Below are 22,242 nucleotides of genomic sequence, written 5' to 3' on the forward strand. Positions count from 1 at the left end.
TTGGTGGAAGCATGGCCACTGAGTGAGCTGCTCAGAGACCACTGGTTTATGTAGGAGCAGGTTTTTTTTGTTTGTTTTTTTACTTTTGACTTAATTGTTTTCATTTGCTGTTTAGTTTTATTTTAGAACATTTTTAGTTTTTAAAAGTAGGGTAGTTTTTTTCCGCATTGGATAACACAGGCACACGAATTATACGTCACGCTGCTCATGATTCATCAGCCACTGATATTGGATCCGTCATTCGTCAATCAAACGTCAAACTCTCCTTCGTCCCAACTCCACTCTCCTCCTCCGGATCCCAGCGGTCCATCACTTAGGCTCGCTAGCTAAGTTTGCAAGCTATCCACAAGTTTCCGAACGTCATCTATGGTCAAAACCGGAAGCCGGTTTTGCATTTCCGGTGGAAGTGTACGTTACGTTTCCATGGTTTTCAGTCGTTGTCATAGTTGCGGTAAATGCATGGATCTGTTAACGCTGGCTTTTAACACGGATGTCAATTTGTGTGATATCCATTGTTAAAAGCTGGTGTGATGATCCATGCGTTTTACAGATTTTCATTGAAAAAAAAAAATCCGTGCATTTACCGCGACTACCAAAACCATGGAAACGTAAACATAAAATTCCACCGGAAGAGCAAAACCGGCTTATGTTTTTGACGTTCTGAAAAAGGTGGATAAGGTAGCAAGCCTACTAGCTAACAGTTAGCTATGTTAGCTAAACACACTCGCACACACTCAGTAACGACCAGTCAAATTCGTTTTCCTTACTTGGATAAACTCATGCAGCAACCTATGGAAGGAGGCACAACAAAAATTGCCATTTCTGAACACCTTTAATATTCATCTTAGCAAACGTGTACTACCTTTGTATATATAACTGCTGTACAGAATCCTAAAGTCCAGTTTGACTGTGTGCCACTGAGCAGCTCATTCGGCTCGATCACTGTACAGACCTTTAATCTGCAAGCTGAAACCCATGAACTCTGAGGGTGGAAATATTTAGTTTTTGAACCTGCAAAGCTCAGACTGAGCTCATTCTGGTCAAACTCAGTCATGGGGAGACTCTGTATTTCATGGGATTCTGCTTCTTTCCACTGCTCTCCTTTAAATTAACACTTTCCTTTTAACCTCTAAAGCTCAGACTAGTTTCTTCTTCTCTTTTCTCTTTCTGCACACTTGTTTTTCCTCTTTCTCCTCCCCCTCTCTTGTCTCGTCTTGTGGTCTCCTCGTGTTGTCCATCTCCATCTGTCTCGGCCCCCACCCTACCTCCCCCCACTCTTTTCTCTCCTGTCTGTCTGTCTGTCCGTCCTTCCCTCCCGGCCGCGCTGTGGCAACAGTCGGTTATGGGGTTGGGGTGTCGACGGACTCTCAAAGCACCCCCCTGCCCCTCCTCCTCCTCCTCCGCCTCACTCCACCCCTGCTGCCCCCTCCCTAAGGGTCCTGCGCAGAGCATATTCACCCAGGTAATAACGTGGGCTGAGACACACTGGAGATTTAGCCCACATGAAGCCAGACCCTGATCCTGATGAGCTCATGTTCCAAATCCCCCTTTTCCAAACCAGCTGAGAGGATCTATATTCCTCTATTATCTGTAACAAAATGGAAAAAGCATGTAACATTGCTCTAGTGATGTGGTTTGTATCAAATTTATAATAAGACATATTAAAGGGATACGCCAACTTTTTTTTTTCGTGTCTTGCCTCACTCCCGAGTCCATGACCAGCAGATAGACACCATCCTTTCGACTGTGCATGCAGTAACAAGGGAGATACGCTAATTAGCTTAGCTCAAACGCTGGAAGTGCATAGTGTTAGCCTGCCTCCTACCTGAGCTGAAATCAGCAGTCAGAAGCTGATTTCATTTTAGCTCTAAACTTTGTAAATATATCACTTTATCAACATTTCAAACATTTTTAGGTGAGAAAGTAGCCGTTTAGATCAGCAGTGTGTCGTTAATTTGTCTAAATACCACCATTTTGTTCGGACGAATTCAGCGCTACTCAAGCTAGCCGTTGTGACCAACGCAATTCCGGTTACTTTCACAAAATAAAACACCTGCTGCTCTTTACATACAGAAAACCATGACGATAGAATTTGTGCTTTTACTTTGAAATAGGAAGCTAACCTACCCTCGATGTAGCTAGCTTGAACCAAAATAAACCGCTTTTGCTTGAACCCTCCGTTTTGACCGATCTCGTCCCGTTACCGGCATTTGACCGCTCAAGATGCCTTAACGGAGAGTTTTGTCAGCTCTGAGACGAAGATCGGCCCGCCGGTTTCCGTTTAGAGTTGCTGAAGAGTGTCTCTGATGACTTTAGGCAGGCTAACACTACCTATGCACTTCCATCGTTGAGCTAAGCTAATTAGCGGTGTGCCAGCTCTGTCGTATCTCCCTTGTTACTGCACGCACAGTCGAAAGGATGGTGTCTATGTGCTTGTCATGGACTCGGGAGTGAGGCAAGACAAGAAAAAAAAATGTTGGCCTATCCCTTCAAGCTTTACATCAGTTTTGATCCCTCACTGTCAAAACCAAAGCTAAAGATCCTGATTGTGGCAAAACAACTTTAAATCTAATGTATAAATGATGTGTGTGTGTTTCTCTCTGTCTCTCTCCCCCTCTCTCTTCCTGTGTGTGTGTGGTAGCATGATGGAGTACGACACAGAGAACATGAACTCTGAGGAGATCTACAGCTCGCTGCGTGGCGTCACTGAGGCCATCCAGAGCTTCAGCTACCGGAGCCAGGAGGACCTGAACGAGCCAATCAGGCGGGAGGGAAAGAGGGACGATGCTGTGAGTCACAACCTTTCTCATCTTCAGTTTACTTGAATGTTCACGTGTAGATGCAGAACAGAGTTTGGGAATAAAAGTGGTAGAAACACAGAGAGCAGCAGTTTTATGTAAGAAGTCAGTGATTCACCATTCAGTTTTCTTTTTTTTTACTCAGACAAGAAACACTGACCTGATAATATAAAAACACAACTAGCAACAACAGTATAACATGGGTTTAGTCATATTACAACTTTAAACAAGGCATCATTTGTCATTTCTTTCATCATTTTGTAACAATTTGATTATGCAGGAAAGTGATCACCACAGCCTTCCATCTCTTGTAAAAGACAGATTTAGGCCCTGTCCCATTTCTCCCCCTTAAAGGGACAACGAGGACTTTTGGAAAAGCGATGCGCTTTCACACTACATTTATGAGCCTCTGCGCGCACCGTGAAATTCTTTGACCGGTGCAAGACAGACTCATGTTTTCATTCATCAAGAATGAAAGTCAGAGGTTCAAAGACGATCAGATGCTGTCGTAGTTCCGACCATAAACGGCGATTCGGCGGCATTATTCTCATGACTTGCCACAAAACCGAAAGTAAGGAAACGCTGGTCGGCTCGCCCAGCATTTCCGCCACCACTAATAATAACAAAATAATAATAGAGACAAAACGATATATTTATCAAAAATGGGCCCATTAACAAGTGTAGGTAGCGTAGATTCATCCACATTAATATGAGATGTTTTTATTGTCGCAGAATTTTTCGTTCTGCCGATGGAGAAACTCCTCGTTGTCCCTTTAAAACTTCCACTTGGTTTGGAGTGCCCTCAACCGTAAATTCCCCTCGTTGAGGGAAAGTGGCTGAAAATCTTTCCCTATGGAAATGGGACACCACTAGTGTATTGAACGTAGCGAACGTGATAACATACGTCACATGTTTACAATTCTACCGGTGGAGCGTGCTACTATTTTCATTCAGGAAAAATGCCGGCGGTTCCAGCTGTTGTGTTGCCTGTTGTGTTGGCTGTGTTTGTTTATCTCCGTCTAAACATTTTTTGTAATTAGTCATGGTTATCATACTGTATATTGGCAGGGATAACGGCTACCTGTTTAACTTAAATAACTCAGTGACTCAATAAATATTTTTTCATAGCTGTAGGGGCCAGTGCTCGGGGCAAAGCTTTTAATCTTTTAGAAAGATGATCATGTCTCTGTGTGATCAGCTCTGTCTTGACTCTAAGGTCTTGGGTTTGATTCCCATGTTGACAGAGATGGTGCCCGGCAGTAGCCCCCCGTAGTCCTATTAAAATTTCCCAGAGGAAATTTTCTAGTTGATCAGTCAAGTTTATCTACTGTGATGTCAACTAATCCACCGTTGGTATAAACTGGCACTAAACTGAACATAAAGGTGAGATATTAAAGCTTTGGGAAACTGTAACTAAAACCATCCCTGTTAATTCCCTCCCTGTTTCACTGTGCCACAGGCCGGGAGAGAAGGAGTAGCATCATCTCCTGGTTCTGATGCTCGCTTGGGTCTGGACATGGTTGAAGGAGGTCGCACCGCTTTGGACAACAAAACCTCTCTGCTCAACACCCCGTCGCCTCGCTCATTCTCGGGGCCGCGGGGCCGCGAGTTCGCCCCGTACGGCTACGGAGACACCATCTGCACCTACGACAAGAGCGCCCTGAAGGAGGCCGTGTTCGACGACGACGTGGAGCAGTTCCGCGACTGTGAGTTCACAACATAACGAAGCTGCTGATTATTGCAGCAGATGTTGTACTACACTCGTGTATTTCATAAAACACGTGGGGTTTAAAGGAGCTGTATGTAAGACTGTAGCCAAAGCTGTTGCTGAAGTCAAATTCAAATAACTGCAATGCATTGTTTCCCCTCCCCCCTCCACCCAGACTCGAGGTTGCCAAAATTCTACAGACTACTGAGCAACTGGCCAAAATACAAAATCAAAACATAAACATGATTTGCTGCTGCAGAAAAAATGTATAAATGCATATTATATTTTCTGGCTGTACTATTGTTGTCAGTTAGATCAGTATTTCAGCATGAGTCTCTAGTGACTGTAGTTGGTCACATAACCTTGACAAAGTAATTAGTTAGGGCCGCGGGCAATCGCACCGGGCACTGGTCCCAACAGCTATGAAATAGCTGCAGGGACCAGTGCCCGGGCAAAGCCCGGGCACTACTGTTATTGTGTGGATTTTTTCTTCTTATTATTATTAGGGCCACGGGCAATCGCCCCGGGCACTGGTCCCAACAGCTATGAAATAGCTGCAGGGACCAGTGCCCGGGCAAAGCCCGGGCACTACTGTTATTGTGTGGATTTTTTCTTATTATTAGGGCCGCGGGCAATCGCCCCGGGCACTGGTCCCAACAGCTATGAAATAGCTGCAGGGACCAGTGCCCGGGCGAAGCCCGGGCACTACTGTTATTGTGTGGATTTTTTCCTAGTTAGGGCCACGGGCAATCGCACCGGGCACTGATCCCTACAGCTATGAAATAGCTGCAGGGACCAGTGCCCGGGCTTCGCCCGGGCACTACTGTTATTGTGTGGATTTTTTCTTCTTATTATTATTATTCTCCTTCATCTTCCGGACGATTTTCGATTCGCTACTAGTCCTGCAACTCGAAGAGTTGCAGGACATATTATATATCAAAATGTGCGTCCTGATCGGGATCGCTGTGCTATTACTTTTCTCAACAGTTTACGAATTTTTCGCGACGTAGTCGCGAAAAACTGCGCAAAAATTTTGCATGTAAGTCAATGGGACGGGCGAAAAAAAAAAGACCGAAAAAGACCAATCATTGGAGTTTAACAAAAGTCTACTGCTCAGGCATACTTTCACCTAGAGACTCCATTTAAACTTTAAACAGTAGACACAAGTCTTGTGTATTGTCGCATTACTCCACGTTTTGATACGTCATATAGTTTTTGATCAATCCCTGATCAATGACCATGATCATTTTTGGAGAGATTATGAGTTTATAATGGGTGTGTATTGCATAGAATGTTCGTGTCAGAGTGCGTGACATCATCGGTTAGAGTGGGAGAGAGTGAAGAAACATTCTGTATTTTTTCTGGATAAACTGTGAGCACGGCCACAATTTACACTCTACAGACATAATTTTTTCAGAATTTGTAAGACAAACTTGTTATCTCTCATGTCATGTGCTCAAAATATCAGAGAGACTTACAGAACTTACAGAATCAGCCTCTGTGTGCGGCCACGTCTGTCTCTGCTCCTCATTGAGTCCAATACAAATATTTTCTGAGAGGAGCAGAACGGCCTGATGTTTTAAAACTGCCAGCGTCGCCAAAATATTTACTGTAGAAACACCAAATCGTACCGAAATTTTCAGTAAGTCCTTAGAGCAACGTTGATCTGTGTTTTGTTCTGATAGGAGTTACCGTTTTGTCATGCTAAGCCTAATTGTGAGACCGGTTTAGAGGCAGAAAATGGCTCTATTTCTCCACGTTTCTGTCTGTCTCAGCCTGCGGGGGCCCCTATCGCCGTGGTAACCTCTTTGATCCTCAGGCCAGAGCTCGTTAACTTCATAAACAATCCACCTGGCGCTCGTTTAAATGTTTATAAACACAGACACAGCTAAATCAGACTGACACAGGATGCAGCTACTAACTAACTATGTGTCAAGTCAGTCACACACACACACACACAGACTCTAGAGCCAGCTTCATGTGATTACAGTCACACACACACACACACACACACACACACACACACACACACACACACACACACACACACACACACACAGACTCTCGAGCCAGCTTCATGTGATTACAGTCACACACACACACACAAATACACACACACACACCTTCATGTGATTAAAACACAGTTAACGTGCAACAGAATTTAAACTTAAACCATGATTTAATCTGGTTTTAAAGTTAAACCTTGTTGGTGTCACACACACACACACACACAGACACACACAGACACAGACACACACAGACACACACACACACACACACACACACACACACACACACACACACACACACACAGTTAACCTAATGTGGTTACAGCTCCTCCATATCAGTGCTTATAGAAAGATGATCATGTGTCTGTCTGATCAGCTCTGTCTTGACCTTAAGATCGTGGGTTTGATTCCCATGTTGACAGAGATGGCACAACCCGCAGTAGCTCCCGTGGCCCATTCAAAATTTCCCGAGAGGAAATTTTCTAGTTATTCTATTTTCTCCTTCATCTTCCGGCCAGACTTCGGTCCGCTACTAGTCCTGCAACTCGAAGAGTTGCAGGCCAAATTATATATCAAAACGTGTGTCCTGATCGGGATCAGTGTGCTATTACTTTTCTCAACAGTGTACGAATTTTTCGCGACGTAAGTCGCGAAAAACTACGCAAAATTTTGCATGTAAGTCAATGGGACGGGCGAAAAAAAAAGAGCGAAAAAGACCAATCATTGGAGTTTAACAAACGTCTACTGCTCAGGCATACTTTCACCTAGAGACTCCATTTAAACTTTAAACAGTAGACACAAGTCTTGTGTATTGTCGTATTACTCCACGTTTTGATAGGTCATATAGTTTTTGATCAATCCCTGGTCAATGACCATGATCATTTTTGGAGAAATTATGAGTTTATAATGGGTGTGTATTGCATGGAATGTTCGTGTCAGAGTGCGTGACATCATCGGTTAGAGTGGGAGAGAGTGAAGAAACATTCTGTATTTTTTCTGGATAAATTGCCACCACGGCCACAATTTACACTCTACAGACATAATTTTTTCAGAATTTGTAAGACAAACTTGTTATCTCTCATGTCATGTGCTCAAAATATCAGAGAGACTTACAGAACTTACAGAATCAGCCTCTGAGTGCGGCCACGTCTGTCCCTGCTCCTCATTGAGTCCAATACAAATATTTTCTGAGAGGAGCAGAACGGCCTGATGTTTTAAAACTGCCAGCGTCGCCAAAATATTTACTGTAGAAACACCAAATCGTACCGAAATTTTCAGTAAGTCCTTAGAGCAACGTTGATCTGTGTTTTGTTCTGATAGGAGTTACCGTTTTGTCATGCTAAGCCTAATTGTGAGGCCGGTTTAGAGGCAGAAAATGGCTGTTTTTCTCCACGTTTCTGTCTGTCTCAGCCTGCGGGGGCCCCTATCGCCGTGGTAACCTCTTTGATCCTCAGGCCAGAGCTCGTTAACTTCATAAACAATCCACCTGGCGCTCGTTTAAATGTTTATAAACACAGACACAGCTAAATCAGACTGACACAGGATGCAGCTACTAACTAACTATGTGACAAGTCAGTCACACACAGACTCTAGAGCCAGCTTCATGTGTCTGTCTGATCAGCTCTGTCTTGACCTTAAGATCGTGGGTTTGATTCCCATGTTGACAGAGATGGCACAACCCGCAGTAGCTCCCGTGGCCCATTCAAAATTTCCCGAGAGGAAATTTTCTAGTTATTATTTTTCCACTTCCGGCCAGATTTCGATTCGCTACTAGTCCTGCAACTCGAAGAGTTGCAGGACATATTATATATCAAAACGTGCGTCTTGATCGGGATCGCTGTGCTATTACTTTTCTCGACAGTTTACGAATTTTTCGCGACGTAGTCGCGAAAAACTGCGCAAAAATTTTGCATGTAAGTCAATGGGACGGGCGGAAAAAAAAGAGCGAAAAAGACCAATCATTGGAGTTTAACAAACGTCTACTGCTCAGGCATACTTTCACCTAGAGACTCCATTTAAACTTTAAACAGTAGACACAAGTCTTGTGTATTGTCGTATTACTCCACGTTTTGATAGGTCATATAGTTTTTGATCAATCCCTGATCAATGACCATGATCATTTTTGGAGAAATTATGAGTTTATAATGGGTGTGTATTGCATGGAATGTTCGTGTCAGAGTGCGTGACATCATCGGTTAGAGTGGGAGAGAGTGAAGAAACATTCTGTATTTTTTCTGGATAAACTGTCAGCACGGCCACAATTTACACTCTACAGACATAATTTTTTCAGAATTTGTAAGACAAACTTGTTATCTCTCATGTCATGTGCTCAAAATATCAGAGAGACTTACAGAACTTACAGAATCAGCCTCTGAGTGCGGCCACGTCTGTCTCTGCTCCTCATTGAGTCCAATACAAATATTTTCTGAGAGGAGCAGAACGGCCTGATGTTTTAAAACTGCCAGCGTCGCCAAAATATTTACTGTAGAAACACCAAATCGTACCGAAATTTTCATTAAGTCCTTAGAGCAACGTTGATCTGTGTTTTGTTCTGATAGGAGTTACCGTTTTGTCATGCTAAGCCTAAATGTGAGACCGGTTTAGAGGCAGAAAATGGCTGTTTTTCTCCACGTTTCTGTCTGTCTCAGCCTGCGGGGGCCCCTATCGCCGTGGTAACCTCTTTGATCCTCAGGCCAGAGCTCGTTAACTTCATAAACAATCCACCTGGCGCTCGTTTAAATGTTTATAAACACAGACACAGCTAAATCAGACTGACACAGGATGCAGCTACTAACTAACTATGTGTCAAGTCAGTCACACACACACACACAGACTCTAGAGCCAGCTTCATGTGATTACAGTCACACACACACACACACACACACACACACACACACACACACACACACACACACACACACACACACACAAACACACACACACCTTCATGTGATTAAAACACAGTTAACGTGCAACAGAATTTAAACTTAAACCATGATTTAATCTGGTTTTAAAGTTAAACCTTGTTGGTGTCACACACACACACACAAACACACACACACACACACACACACACACACACATACACACACACACACACACACACACACACACACACACACACACACACACACACACACACACACACACACACACACACACACACACACACACACACACACAGTTAACCTAATGTGGTTACAGCTCCTCCATATCAGTGCTTATAGAAAGATGATCATGTGTCTGTCTGATCAGCTCTGTCTTGCGCTTAAGATCGTGGGTTTGATTCCCATGTTGACAGAGATGGCAAAACCGGCAGTAGCCCCGCGGCCCATTCAAAATTTCCCGAGAGGAAATTTTCTAGTTAGTGTGAATGCTGGAAGCATTCACACTATTGTTATTCAGTTCGGCCATTTTCTTTATACTTATTATTATTATTATTATTCTTACTACTTTCACCCTTTTTCAGACATCTTCTACTCCTTCATACTTTGTGCTATTTCAACCATTCATATATCAAAACGTGTGGCTTTTTCAGGACAAGGGTGCTATGACTTTTCTCTTTTATACTATTTATACTTTTTAAAATATTTAACTTTTTCTGCAAATTTTTTCCCATAGGAATGCATTGAAAACGTCTTCAAACTTTTAAAATCTTCTTACTTCTTTGAACCTCTAAAACGTCAGCATACTTTCTCCCACAGACTCCATTTGTCTTTTAAATTGTAGACAAACTTTTAATCTATTCCCGTATGACTCATCTTATTGATATCTTCAACAGTTTTAGATTGTTGGCTGTTTTAAAATCATTAAAATTTTTCACAAAATTCAACTTTATAATGGTTGTGTATTGCGCTTAACGAGCAGGGCTTAGAGTGAGTGACATCATCGTTAGAGTGAGAGGGATCGAAAAAACATTCAGGATTTTTTCTGGATAAATTGCCAGCACGGCCAGAAATTAAACTCTAGACACATGATTTCCTCACCGGTTTGTAGCCACACTTGTCGTGTCTCATTTAATGTGCTCAGAACAGCAGACAGACTTACAGAATTGTCTCAGTGAGCCTAATTGTCCAGCTAGACCCGCTCCAGTGGCTCATCCACTTCAATATAAAAGTAGGAGCTGATTTTTTTTAGAAAAACAGAAATGCCCCCCTTTTCTACCTTGCGAGCCTGAGAAAAGTTTTTGCCCTACAAACATTTAATGCACATCAATGTGCTCAGGAAGGTCTCCTCTCCCAGTAGTCATGACCACATTCTAATAAGAGGTACGGTTCTCTTTTTCTGGGCTGTTTTCGGAAGCTGCACAGAGCTCAAATCTCTCTGCTCTGCTCTGCTCTGTGTGCAGTTGGTCCAGCTGTAGCGGCCAGCTCGTTATCATGTCTATACAGGTGCAGCCTGGCCGCTCGTTAAGATGTTTTTAAACACAGCCCCACACAGACACATGATAAACCAGACTGACAGAGGATGTCCACGCACAAACACAGGCATCACACTCACACAGACAGACACACACAGACACTCACACACAGTCACACATGCACACATACACAAACAGACAAACACACAAACACAACACTGTTCCACACAGTAAAATGTAAGCAGTTAGTTGAGTCACCATGGTAACTTCTGAGGGCAGGCTGCCACACAGGTGTAATCAATCAGATCATTAGGGAGAGAGGAGTTCTGTGGCGCTTAACAGTTTTACTTTCTGCACATGTACACACAGACAAAGAGACCGCCAGACTCACACACCCAGACACACACACAGGTTTTCAGCTCAAATTCATCAGGCTCTCAATTATTTTATACTTTTGATGTAAACATCTCCAACAATTTATATTTTTCTCATGAATTTAAGTTCAGACGTTTAGTCTTGCCAACTCTATTAATAGTAGTACAATTACAGGTGGAGCCTAGGACATAGGATGCAGCTTTTAACATGTGTCCTATCTATCTATCTATCTATCTATCTATCTATCTATCTATCTATCTATCTATCTATCTATCTATCTATCTATCTATCTATCTATCTATCTATCTATCTATCTATCTATCTATCTATCTATCTATCTATCTATCTATCTATCTATCTATCTATCTATCTATCTATACCCCTCCCTATTTTTCAACCCCTCTGTCTCCTTTTTTTCTTTCTTTCTTTCTTTCTTCTACTCCTTCATTTGTATTTTACGTAACTTTTTCTATCCTTCCCTCTCTATCCATCCATCCATCCATCCATCTACCTCTTTCTATCTATCATCCCCCTCTCTCTTTTTCTTCTTTCTTTCTTTCTTTCTTTCTTTCACTCCATTTCTGTCTTTTTACTTCTTTGTTTGTTTGTTTGTTTGATTCTTTCTTTCTTTCTTTCTATTTCTTTCTTTCTTTCTTTCTTTCTTTCTTTCTTTCTTTCACTCCATTTCTGTCTTTTTACTTCTTTGTTTGTTTGTTTGTTTCTTTCTTTCTACTCCTTTTCTCTTCCTTTGTTTTTACTCCATTTCTTTCTTTCTTTCTTTCTTTCTTTCTGTCCTTTTCTTTTTTCTCTCTTGTTTCAATCTTTCTTTCTTTCTTTCTTTCAACAATTTCTTCAGCTCATTCAGCATTGCCTCCAGCATTCACACCATTTCCATTCTTGGAAATGTTTTTTCTAGTTATTATTCTCCTTCATCTTCCGGACGATTTTCGATTCGCTACTAGTCCTGCAACTCGAAGAGTTGCAGGACATATTATATATCAAAACGTGCGTCCTGATCGGGATCGCTGTGCTATTACTTTTCTCAACAGTTTACAAATTTTTCGCGACGTAGTCGCGAAAAACTGCGCAAAAATTTTGCATGTAAGTCAATGGGACGGGCGAAAAAAAAAGACCGAAAAAGACCAATCATTGGAGTTTAACAAACGTCTACTGCTCAGGCATACTTTCACCTAGAGACTCCATTTAAACTTTAAACAGTAGACACAAGTCTTGTGTATTGTCGTATTACTCCACGTTTTGATAGGTCATATAGTTTTTGATCAATCCCTGATCAATGACCATGATCATTTTTGGAGAAATTATGAGATTATAATGGGTGTGTATTGGACAGAATGTTCGTGTCAGAGTGCGTGACATCATCGGTTAGAGTGGGAGAGAGTGAAGAAACATTCTGTATTTTTTCTGGATAAACTGTGACCACGGCCACAATTTACACTCTACAGACATAATTTTTTCAGAATTTGTAAGACAAACTTGTTATCTCTCATGTCATGTGCTCAAAATATCAGAGAGACTTACAGAATTGACAGAATCAGCCTCTGAGTGCGGCCACGTCTGTCCCTGCTCCTCATTGAGTCCAATACAAATATTTTCTGAGAGGAGCAGAACGGCCTGATGTTTTAAAACTGCCAGCGTCGCCAAAATATTTACTGTAGAAACACCAAATCGTACCGAAATTTTCAGTAAGTCCTTAGAGCAACGTTGATCTGTGTTTTGTTCTGATAGGAGTTACCGTTTTCTCATGCTAGGCCTAATTGTGAGACCGGTTTAGAGGCAGAAAATGGCTGTTTTTCTCCACGTTTCTGTCTGTCTCAGCCTGCGGGGGCCCCTATCGCCGTGGTAACCTCTTTGATCCTCAGGCCAGAGCTCGTTAACTTCATAAACAATCCACCTGGCGCTCGTTTAAATGTTTATAAACACAGACACAGCTAAATCAGACTGACACAGGATGCAGCTACTAACTAACTATGTGTCAAGTCAGTCACACACACACAGACTCTAGAGCCAGCTTCATGTGATTACAGTCACACACACACACACACACACACAAACACACACACACACACACCTTCATGTGATTAAAACACAGTTAACGTGCAACAGAATTTAAACTTAAACCATGATTTCATCTGGTTTTAAAGTTAAACCTTGTTGGTGTCACACACACACACACACACACACACACACCACACACACACCACACACACACACACACACACACACACACACACACACACACACACACACACACACACACACACACAGGTAACCTAATGTGGTTACAGCTCCTCCATATCAGTGCTTATAGAAAGATGATCATGTGTCTGTCTGATCAGCTCTGTCTTGCGCTTAAGATCGTGGGTTTGATTCCCATGTTGACAGAGATGGCAAAATCGGCAGTAGCCCCGCGGCCCATTCAAAATTTCCCGAGAGGAAATTTTCTAGTTATTATTATTTTTCCACTTCCGGCCGATTTTCGATGTGCTACTAGTCCTGCAACTCGAAGAGTTGCAGGACATATTATATATCAAAACGTGCGTCCTGATCGGGATCGCTGTGCTATTACTTTTCTCAACAGTTTACGAATTTTTCGCGACGTAGTCGCGAAAAACTGCGCAAAAATTTTGCATGTAAGTCAATGGGACGGGCGAAAAAAAAAGACCGAAAAAGACCAATCATTGGAGTTTAACAAAAGTCTACTGCTCAGGCATACTTTCACCTAGAGACTCCATTTAAACTTTAAACAGTAGACACAAGTCTTGTGTATTGTCGTATTACTCCACGTTTTGATAGGTCATATAGTTTTTGATCAATCCCTGATCAATGACCATGATCATTTTTGGAGAAATTATGAGTTTATAATGGGTGTGTATTGCATGGAATGTTCGTGTCAGAGTGCGTGACATCATCGGTTAGAGTGGGAGAGAGTGAAGAAACATTCTGTATTTTTTCTGGATAAATTGCCACCACGGCCACAATTTACACTCTACAGACATAATTTTTTCAGAATTTGTAAGACAAACTTGTTATCTCTCATGTCATGTGCTCAAAATATCAGAGAGACTTACAGAATTGACAGAATCAGCCTCTGAGTGCGGCCACGTCTGTCCCTGCTCCTCATTGAGTCCAATACAAATATTTTCTGAGAGGAGCAGAACGGCCTGATGTTTTAAAACTGCCAGCGTCGCCAAAATATTTACTGTAGAAACACCAAATCGTACCGAAATTTTCATTAAGTCCTTAGAGCAACGTTGATCTGTGTTTTGTTCTGATAGGAGTTACCGTTTTGTCATGCTAAGCCTAATTGTGAGGCCGGTTTAGAGGCAGAAAATGGCTGTTTTTCTCCACGTTTCTGTCTGTCTCAGCCTGCGGGGGCCCCTATCGCCGTGGTAACCTCTTTGATCCTCAGGCCAGGGCTCGTTAACTTCATAAACAATCCACCTGGCGCTCGTTTAAATGTTTATAAACACAGACACAGCTAAATCAGACTGACACAGGATGCAGCTACTAACTAACTATGTGTCAAGTCAGTCACACACACACACACAGACTCTAGAGCCAGCTTCATGTGATTACACACACACACACACACACACACACACACACACACACACACACACACACACACACACACACACACACACACACACACACACACACACACACACACACAGGTAACCTAATGTGGTTACAGCTCCTCCATATCAGTGCTTATAGAAAGATGATCATGTGTCTGTCTGATCAGCTCTGTCTTGACCTTAAGATCGTGGGTTTGATTCTCATGTTGACAGAGATGGCACAACCCGCAGTAGCTCCCGTGGCCCATTCAAAATTTCCCGAGAGGAAATTTTCTAGTTATTATTATTTTTCCACTTCCGGCCGACTTTCGGTCCGCTACTAGTCCTGCAACTCGAAGAGTTGCAGGACATATTATATATCAAAACGTGCGGCTTGATCGGGATCGCTGTGCTATTACTTTTCTCAACAGTGTACGAATATTTCGCGACGTAAGTCGCGATTTACTGCGCAAAATTTTTGCATGTAAGTCAATGGGACGGGCGGGAAAAAAAGACCAATCATTGGAGTTTAACAAACGTCTACTGCTCAGGCATACTTTCACCTAGAGACTCCATTTAAACTTTAAACAGTAGACACAAGTCTTGTGTATTGTCGTATTACTCCACGTTTTGATAGGTCATATAGTTTTTGATCAATCCCTGATCAATGACCATGATCATTTTTGGAGAAATTATGAGATTATAATGGGTGTGTATTGGACAGAATGTTCGTGTCAGAGTGCGTGACATCATCGGTTAGAGTGGGAGAGAGTGAAGAAACATTCTGTATTTTTTCTGGATAAACTGTGACCACGGCCACAATTTACACTCTACAGACATAATTTTTTCAGAATTTGTAAGACAAACTTGTTATCTCTCATGTCATGTGCTCAAAATATCAGAGAGACTTACAGAATTGACAGAATCAGCCTCTGAGTGCGGCCACGTCTGTCCCTGCTCCTCATTGAGTCCAATACAAATATTTTCTGAGAGGAGCAGAACGGCCTGATGTTTTAAAACTGCCAGCGTCGCCAAAATATTTACTGTAGAAACACCAAATCGTACCGAAATTTTCAGTAAGTCCTTAGAGCAACGTTGATCTGTGTTTTGTTCTGATAGGAGTTACCGTTTTCTCATGCTAGGCCTAATTGTGAGACCGGTTTAGAGGCAGAAAATGGCTGTTTTTCTCCACGTTTCTGTCTGTCTCAGCCTGCGGGGGCCCCTATCGCCGTGGTAACCTCTTTGATCCTCAGGCCAGAGCTCGTTAACTTCATAAACAATCCACCTGGCGCTCGTTTAAATGTTTATAAACACAGACACAGCTAAATCAGACTGACACAGGATGCAGCTACTAACTAACTATGTGTCAAGTCAGTCACACACACACAGACTCTAGAGCCAGCTTCATGTGATTACAGTCACACACACACACACACACACACAAACACACACACACACACACCTTCATGTGATTAAAACACAGTTAACGTGCAACAGAATTTAAACTTAAACCATGATTTCATCTGGTTTTAAAGTTAAACCTTGTTGGTGTCACACACACACACACACACACACACACACACACACACACACACACACACACACACACACACACACACACACACAGGCAACCTAATGTGGTTACAGCTCCTCCATATCAGTGCTTATAGAAAGATGATCATGTGTCTGTCTGATCAGCTCTGTCTTGCGCTTAAGATCGTGGGTTTGATTCCCATGTTGACAGAGATGGCAAAATCGGCAGTAGCCCCGCGGCCCATTCAAAATTTCCCGAGAGGAAATTTTCTAGTTATAGTTACTAGTTACTTTCCCCAAAAAGTAACTGAGTTACTAACTGAGTTACTTCATGATAAAAGTCATTAATTACCAGGAAAGTAACTATTGCATTTTATTATTTTTTATAAAATGCCAAAATATGTCAAATGACTGGGACTTCCCTCCCTAACCCCCGTTTATCTAACTACTGCACTAACCAACTCACTCAGTATTCCTCCACACAGACAGGCTCTGTGACACGCTGTATCACTCCGCCTCTTCCACACACCGCTGGTCCAAACAGCTGATGGTGGAGTGATACAGCGCGTCGCGGAGCCTGTCTGTGTGGATGGATACTGAGTGAGTTGGTTAGTTCCAGATAAACAGCTTTTTCCGACCAGTTGATTGACTGAGAAAAATGTGTATATAACGTCCTACACTTAAACCGGTGTATTATCTTCTGATGGGACTTCTTGAGTCAAGTAACAGCGCAACGGTGCTTTTTAATTTTCATAACAGCGTTGTAACGGGGTAATCAGTCACTTCTTTGATTACTCGTTATTGAAATAGTAGCCCCGTTAGTAACACCGTTATTTTAAACACCATTGTTCTCATCACTGCTGGTGACATATTGGGTGATTTTATGATTACTTGCCACTTCTTACATATGGCTCCTTTAATATTAGACGCTTCTGTTTGTTGTGCACGAGCTTGCACACCCATGCATCCCTGCACGCAACCAGCGTGATTGGATGCCTATGGGTCTGTGCAGCTGATGACACACAGTTTCTGACATTATATTTTAATGTGATGAAACCTCCTCTTCTTTTTTTTGTTGTTGCACAAAAAAGTGAGAATCCAACAGCTGAGTGGTTAGTTAGGATGCTCACCGTGTGTCTGAGCAGCGAGTCTCCAGTTGTTTGCTGCATGTTGCCCCACCCCACCCTCCCACCGCTCTCTGTCCCTGCATTTAGTTGAGTCCGAAGCACACGAGCCATCAGTCATGACGTCCCCCTCATCGCCCCCCCCACTGTGTAAACTGACCAGCTCATGCTGTGGTGTCATCATAAAAAAACCTACCTGCACCACAAACAGGACAGTAATGATGTGTAGTTTGTTGTATTTAGAACAGTTTTGTTTACCTCAGTCACAAGTAGGGTGGCAAAGGGGTGGAAAATTTCCGGTAAATTTCCAGAAACTTTTCATGGGAAGTTAAGCTGGGGAATTTTGGAAATATTCCAAATGGAAACTTTCCATGGGAATTATGGGAATTTATGGGAATTATTGGGAATTTATGGGAATTAACTGGAAATTGGGGGTAATTTAAACAAACTGTATCATGTAAATAGTTTTAATTCTTGTATGAACAATCAATTCTTTTACTGAACAACAAAAACATGAATGTTGAGTAAAATATTACTCCCCCCCCCCCCCCCCCCAGTGTGCTGTGTGCATGTGATGGAGGAATATCATAGTCAAGTGTACTTGCATTAAATCTGGTTGTTTTAGCCAAGATTATGCTACAATATATTTCCCCCAACTATATTTAAGTTCCCCGTTAAGGGCCGACCTTCAATTTAGTAAATTTCGGATTTATTCCCGTTTATTCCCATATATTCCCCTTAATTCCCATATATTCCTGTTAATTCCCATATATTCCTGTTAATTCCCATGGAAAGTTTCCAACTTTGAAAATTCCCGGAATTTTGCAACCCTAGGTGTGATCATAAATTTTTTTTAAAAAAACTACCTCCACCACAAACAGGTCAGTAATGATGTGTAGTTTGTTGTATTTAGAACAGTTTTGTTTAGTCACAAGTGTGTAAGTGTGCAGCCCCACTGTTGTAAACCGCTCTGTGTGTATCAGTTGTTGTCATCACATCCTTTGCCTCCTGCCCCCCCCCCCTCCCTTCTGTCCCCCATCTCCACCTCCATCCCTCCTCCTCCTCCTCCTCCTCCTCCTCCTCCTCCTCCTCCTCCTCCTCCGCCCCGCCCCCTCCTCCTCTTCAGGCCGACGTCAGGACAGTGGTGAAAACAAGATGACGCTCCCCAAGGTGTTTGGCCCTGGTAAAGACGCCTCCCCCCGCCTTAGTTCTCTTACTCACTGACTCACAGTCTCCCACACTGCACCGCTTTGACCAGTTTACTGACTGGACCTTCACTCCACTCACCCTTCTGTCTGTGTTGCATAACTCACTCTCAGTTCCCTTCATTGTTTCCTCAGCTTCATAACTTGTTCTCCAGCTCCCTCTGTGTCCAACAGACAGTGTGTAGCTGCCAGGGTGACACTTGCACTAAAGAACATTGTCTAACCCTATTGAACACAATGATTGGCAGTTGTAGCGTTATATTTGATAAATCTAATGAATCATTTCTATTTCAATATGTAGATATCCACAGCTCTGTAACATGACTAACATCTGTAACAGAGTAGTGAATGAGATGAGTGATTTATTTTACCTAGACAACACAAGATAACAATTATTTTTTAAAAAGCCACACCAACATTTATTCCTTAAAGGGATACTTCACCCAAAATCAATAATTCACCAATTTTCTACTCACCGTCATGCCAAGGAAGGGTTTGGAGAACTTTCAGAGTCATCAAAACACTTTTGGAGTTCCAGGGGGGGTCCGGCAACAGATTTTCATATAATGGTGGCGGATAGAGTTCACTTTAGAATCATCCAAAACACACACTATGAAACATCCAAATACCTCCATACTGCTCATCTGTACTGACCCAAGTGTCCTGAAGCCGCAACATGTAAAAGTTGTTCAGAAAAAAATAATTTGATCTCTGTTTTTAGCCTTGTTGTAGTAGTAGCTCAGACACACAGTGTATTGTGTTTATTAATTTTGGGTGAAGTATCCCTTTAATGTCAAAATCTACTTTGAGATCCCATTATGCAACAGCTTCAGCTATTGCTGAGCCATTGATCCCTCACACAGCGTCAGTTATTACGGGTTTTCTTGCACTTTTGAGACTGATCATTAATTCTATGCTTTACTAGTTTATTAAATGAAATTCTAGCAGGTGAAATGAGTAACTGATACTACGACTCAACTTGGTATTTTTGCGTTTCCATTAGGTAAAGTGCCTGGAATCTGGTACCTGGTACTATATTTTTAATACCTGCTCAGCCGAAGTTACAAAACGGGCAAAGTGGTACTAAAATGTGAGGTGTAAACACTGCAGACCACTGATTGGTCAGAGAGCCATCACCAGTGGGTCAACCTCCGTCGTCATCCCGGGGAGAAAGCGATCTGATGAAGTTACCTGTTAGCTCTTACCGCTGGCTGATAGAATTCCTTCTGACAGATAAATGTTGGTCTTCTACAACTGTGGCAGCCACATTAGTTTGTTTGAATATAAAGTGAAGTTTTAGGTGTGAACTGGACAGAACAGAGCAGCGCAGATATCACCACATTTACATAAATAAATGTTGAACACATGAATCTATTTTCAATTTTATTATATTTTATTAAGCGCTGTCACTATGACGACTGGCTACACTAAAGGTGGTACTATCCTGTAATGGAAATGCTCTCTAGAATAGTACCTGGTACCAGTGCTGAGTTGAGTCGAGCTGGTGCTGCGTAGTGTGGTTGTTTTGACTGATTGATTTTATTTAGTCTTTTTCATTTTTTCCTCTACAAGCAGTCGGCCAGGACCACTCAGACCTTGTAGCTGACCTTCTTAAGGAACTGTCCAATCACAACGAGCGCTCCGAGGAGCGGAAAGGCGCCCTGGTGGAGCTGCTGAAGATCACGCGGGAGGACAGCCTGGCCGTGTGGGACGAGCACTTTAAAACCATCCTGCTCCTCCTGCTGGAGACGCTGGGTGATAAAGATGTACGTTACCTCACCACTCTGCATGTGGCTCTTGACTGTGTGTGTTTTTATGGAAGTCATGGTACATCATTCAGTTGAGGGGTATCTCTGCTGTTAAAGGGCTATTTCAGCATTTTGGCAAATTCACCTATTTCCATAATCCCTGTAGTCTTAGGAGTAGGTTCATTACCTTTAACTGTCAGTGCAAGCTGTTTTTAGATCGGCGGGGCAGAGACGCGAGCTGCTCAGCTAACGCAACGGAGGTTCATGGTATTTCTATGTTTCCCTCATAACTACTAAAACAACAACAATAACAACTAAATACACAATCCAACAACTCCAAAGCACTTTCGTGGACAAGTTGTGACCTGCACATTCACCACGCTGTGAGATAAAAACATAATTGCGTAACATTACGACACATGAAGCAAATACTAAGAACTACTTTCGTGTGTGGAAAGACGTCGTCTCCGAGATGTAGAATTTGTGTTATAGAAGAGAAACACATGTCAGGACCAATGACTAGTATCATCAGAACAGACCTGTCCTGTGATGGTCAGCCTCCTTGCATATTTAAGATGAAAATCACAGGGCATGTCTCAGTCATGTCAAGTCAGCAGTGTAAAGCTCCAGCATGATATGTAAATCATGATAGGCTATGATGATGTCAAGATTTTTCATTTTATATCATACAAAACACCAAAGATGCATATAAATGAAAATGATGTGCACAAGTAAAATAAAAATATAAACAACCAAATTATTAGGCAAAAAGGTGAATTTAATTTCAATCAAGGCCTATTCTAATGTCCGGCCCGCAAGGTGTCTGTTGAGAAAAATTCTGTCCCTTCGACCAATTTATTTGCCTACCCCTGTCATAGGGATTATGGCAATAGGCGAATTTGCCAAAATGTTGAAATATCCCTTTAATGTGTTCATCTTCCCTGTGCCTCTGCCCCCCCCCCCCCAGCACACCATCAGAGCTCTGGCCCTGCGCGTGCTGAAGGAGATCCTGAGGAACCAGCCGGCCCGCTTCAAAAACTACGCTGAGCTCACCATCATGAAGACGCTGGAGGCTCACAAAGACTCTCACAAGGAGGTACGCTGCACCCACGTCTGCCTGAACCCTTCTTCCTGGTTGGGTATCGTGGAACAAGTTGAAAACACAAGTTCGACATATTATGGATGGGATCTTAGCAAACTTTTTTTTTTTTGCAAGTATGAGCAGCAGTTGTGTCGACTTGTAGCCTAAAACCATCTGTTTTGGTCTTTGCCAGCTCCTGGTGTACTGTCTCTAGTCTCTCAGCTGCTAGTTAGTGCTTGATCAGAACAATGAGGCTCAATGGCTGTTGATGTTGAGAGATACAGAGCTCCTAATCTCTGTGGATTCATCACCAGCAACATCTTTCACAGACTCAGTTACAGTAATACATAAAAACATTTGTTCAGGGTGTCAAAATAGGGGGTGTGTTATCAATTCAAAGTGATTCTATTTATTTTTTCACTCAACTATGAGTTGATAAAAAGCTTCATGTTGAGAGGATGAAGGCAGAACAAACTAAACTTTAATATTTTGTAATCCCTATTTTGCAGGGGAAACACTTCTATGATCGAAAATAGGGAGACAGAATCATTCATACACAAAAGATGTTTAGATAATCCACTTATAGTGACCAAGTGCTGCTCACAGTGTTCACTGTGGCTCTTTTCTTTATGGAAAAACTTGAAAGGGATAGTTTAAAGGGATAGTTTTGGCAAATTGGCCCATTGCCATAATCGCTATAGTCATAGCAGTAGGTTCGTTACC

At 42.3% G+C, this 22,242-nt stretch overlaps 1 protein-coding gene across 50 annotated transcripts in view; it reads left to right on the forward strand.

Moving 5' to 3' along the window:
* clasp1a (cytoplasmic linker associated protein 1a) overlaps positions 1-22,242 on the forward strand; it is a 132,727-nt gene that overhangs the window by 103,636 nt on the left and 6,849 nt on the right. For 18 of the 50 annotated variants that reach the window (XM_085765174.1, XM_085765185.1, XM_085765177.1 and 15 more), the window contains 6 exons: positions 1,337-1,462; positions 2,642-2,789; positions 4,258-4,504; positions 18,612-18,668; positions 20,263-20,456; positions 21,406-21,534. In XM_085765174.1, coding sequence (XP_085621300.1) covers positions 1,337-1,462; positions 2,642-2,789; positions 4,258-4,504; positions 18,612-18,668; positions 20,263-20,456; positions 21,406-21,534 — 901 coding nt within the window. The remainder of the gene's footprint in view (positions 1-1,336; positions 1,463-2,641; positions 2,790-4,257; positions 4,505-18,611; positions 18,669-20,262; positions 20,457-21,405; positions 21,535-22,242) is intronic. The other 32 variants (XM_085765191.1, XM_085765203.1, XM_085765216.1 and 29 more) reach the window with 5 other exon arrangements.

The sequence above is a fragment of the Trachurus japonicus genome, chromosome 21 (assembly GCF_045865225.1).
Source record: "Trachurus japonicus isolate A0001 chromosome 21, Traja_1.0".
NCBI classification, from domain to species: domain Eukaryota; kingdom Metazoa; phylum Chordata; class Actinopteri; order Carangiformes; family Carangidae; genus Trachurus; species Trachurus japonicus.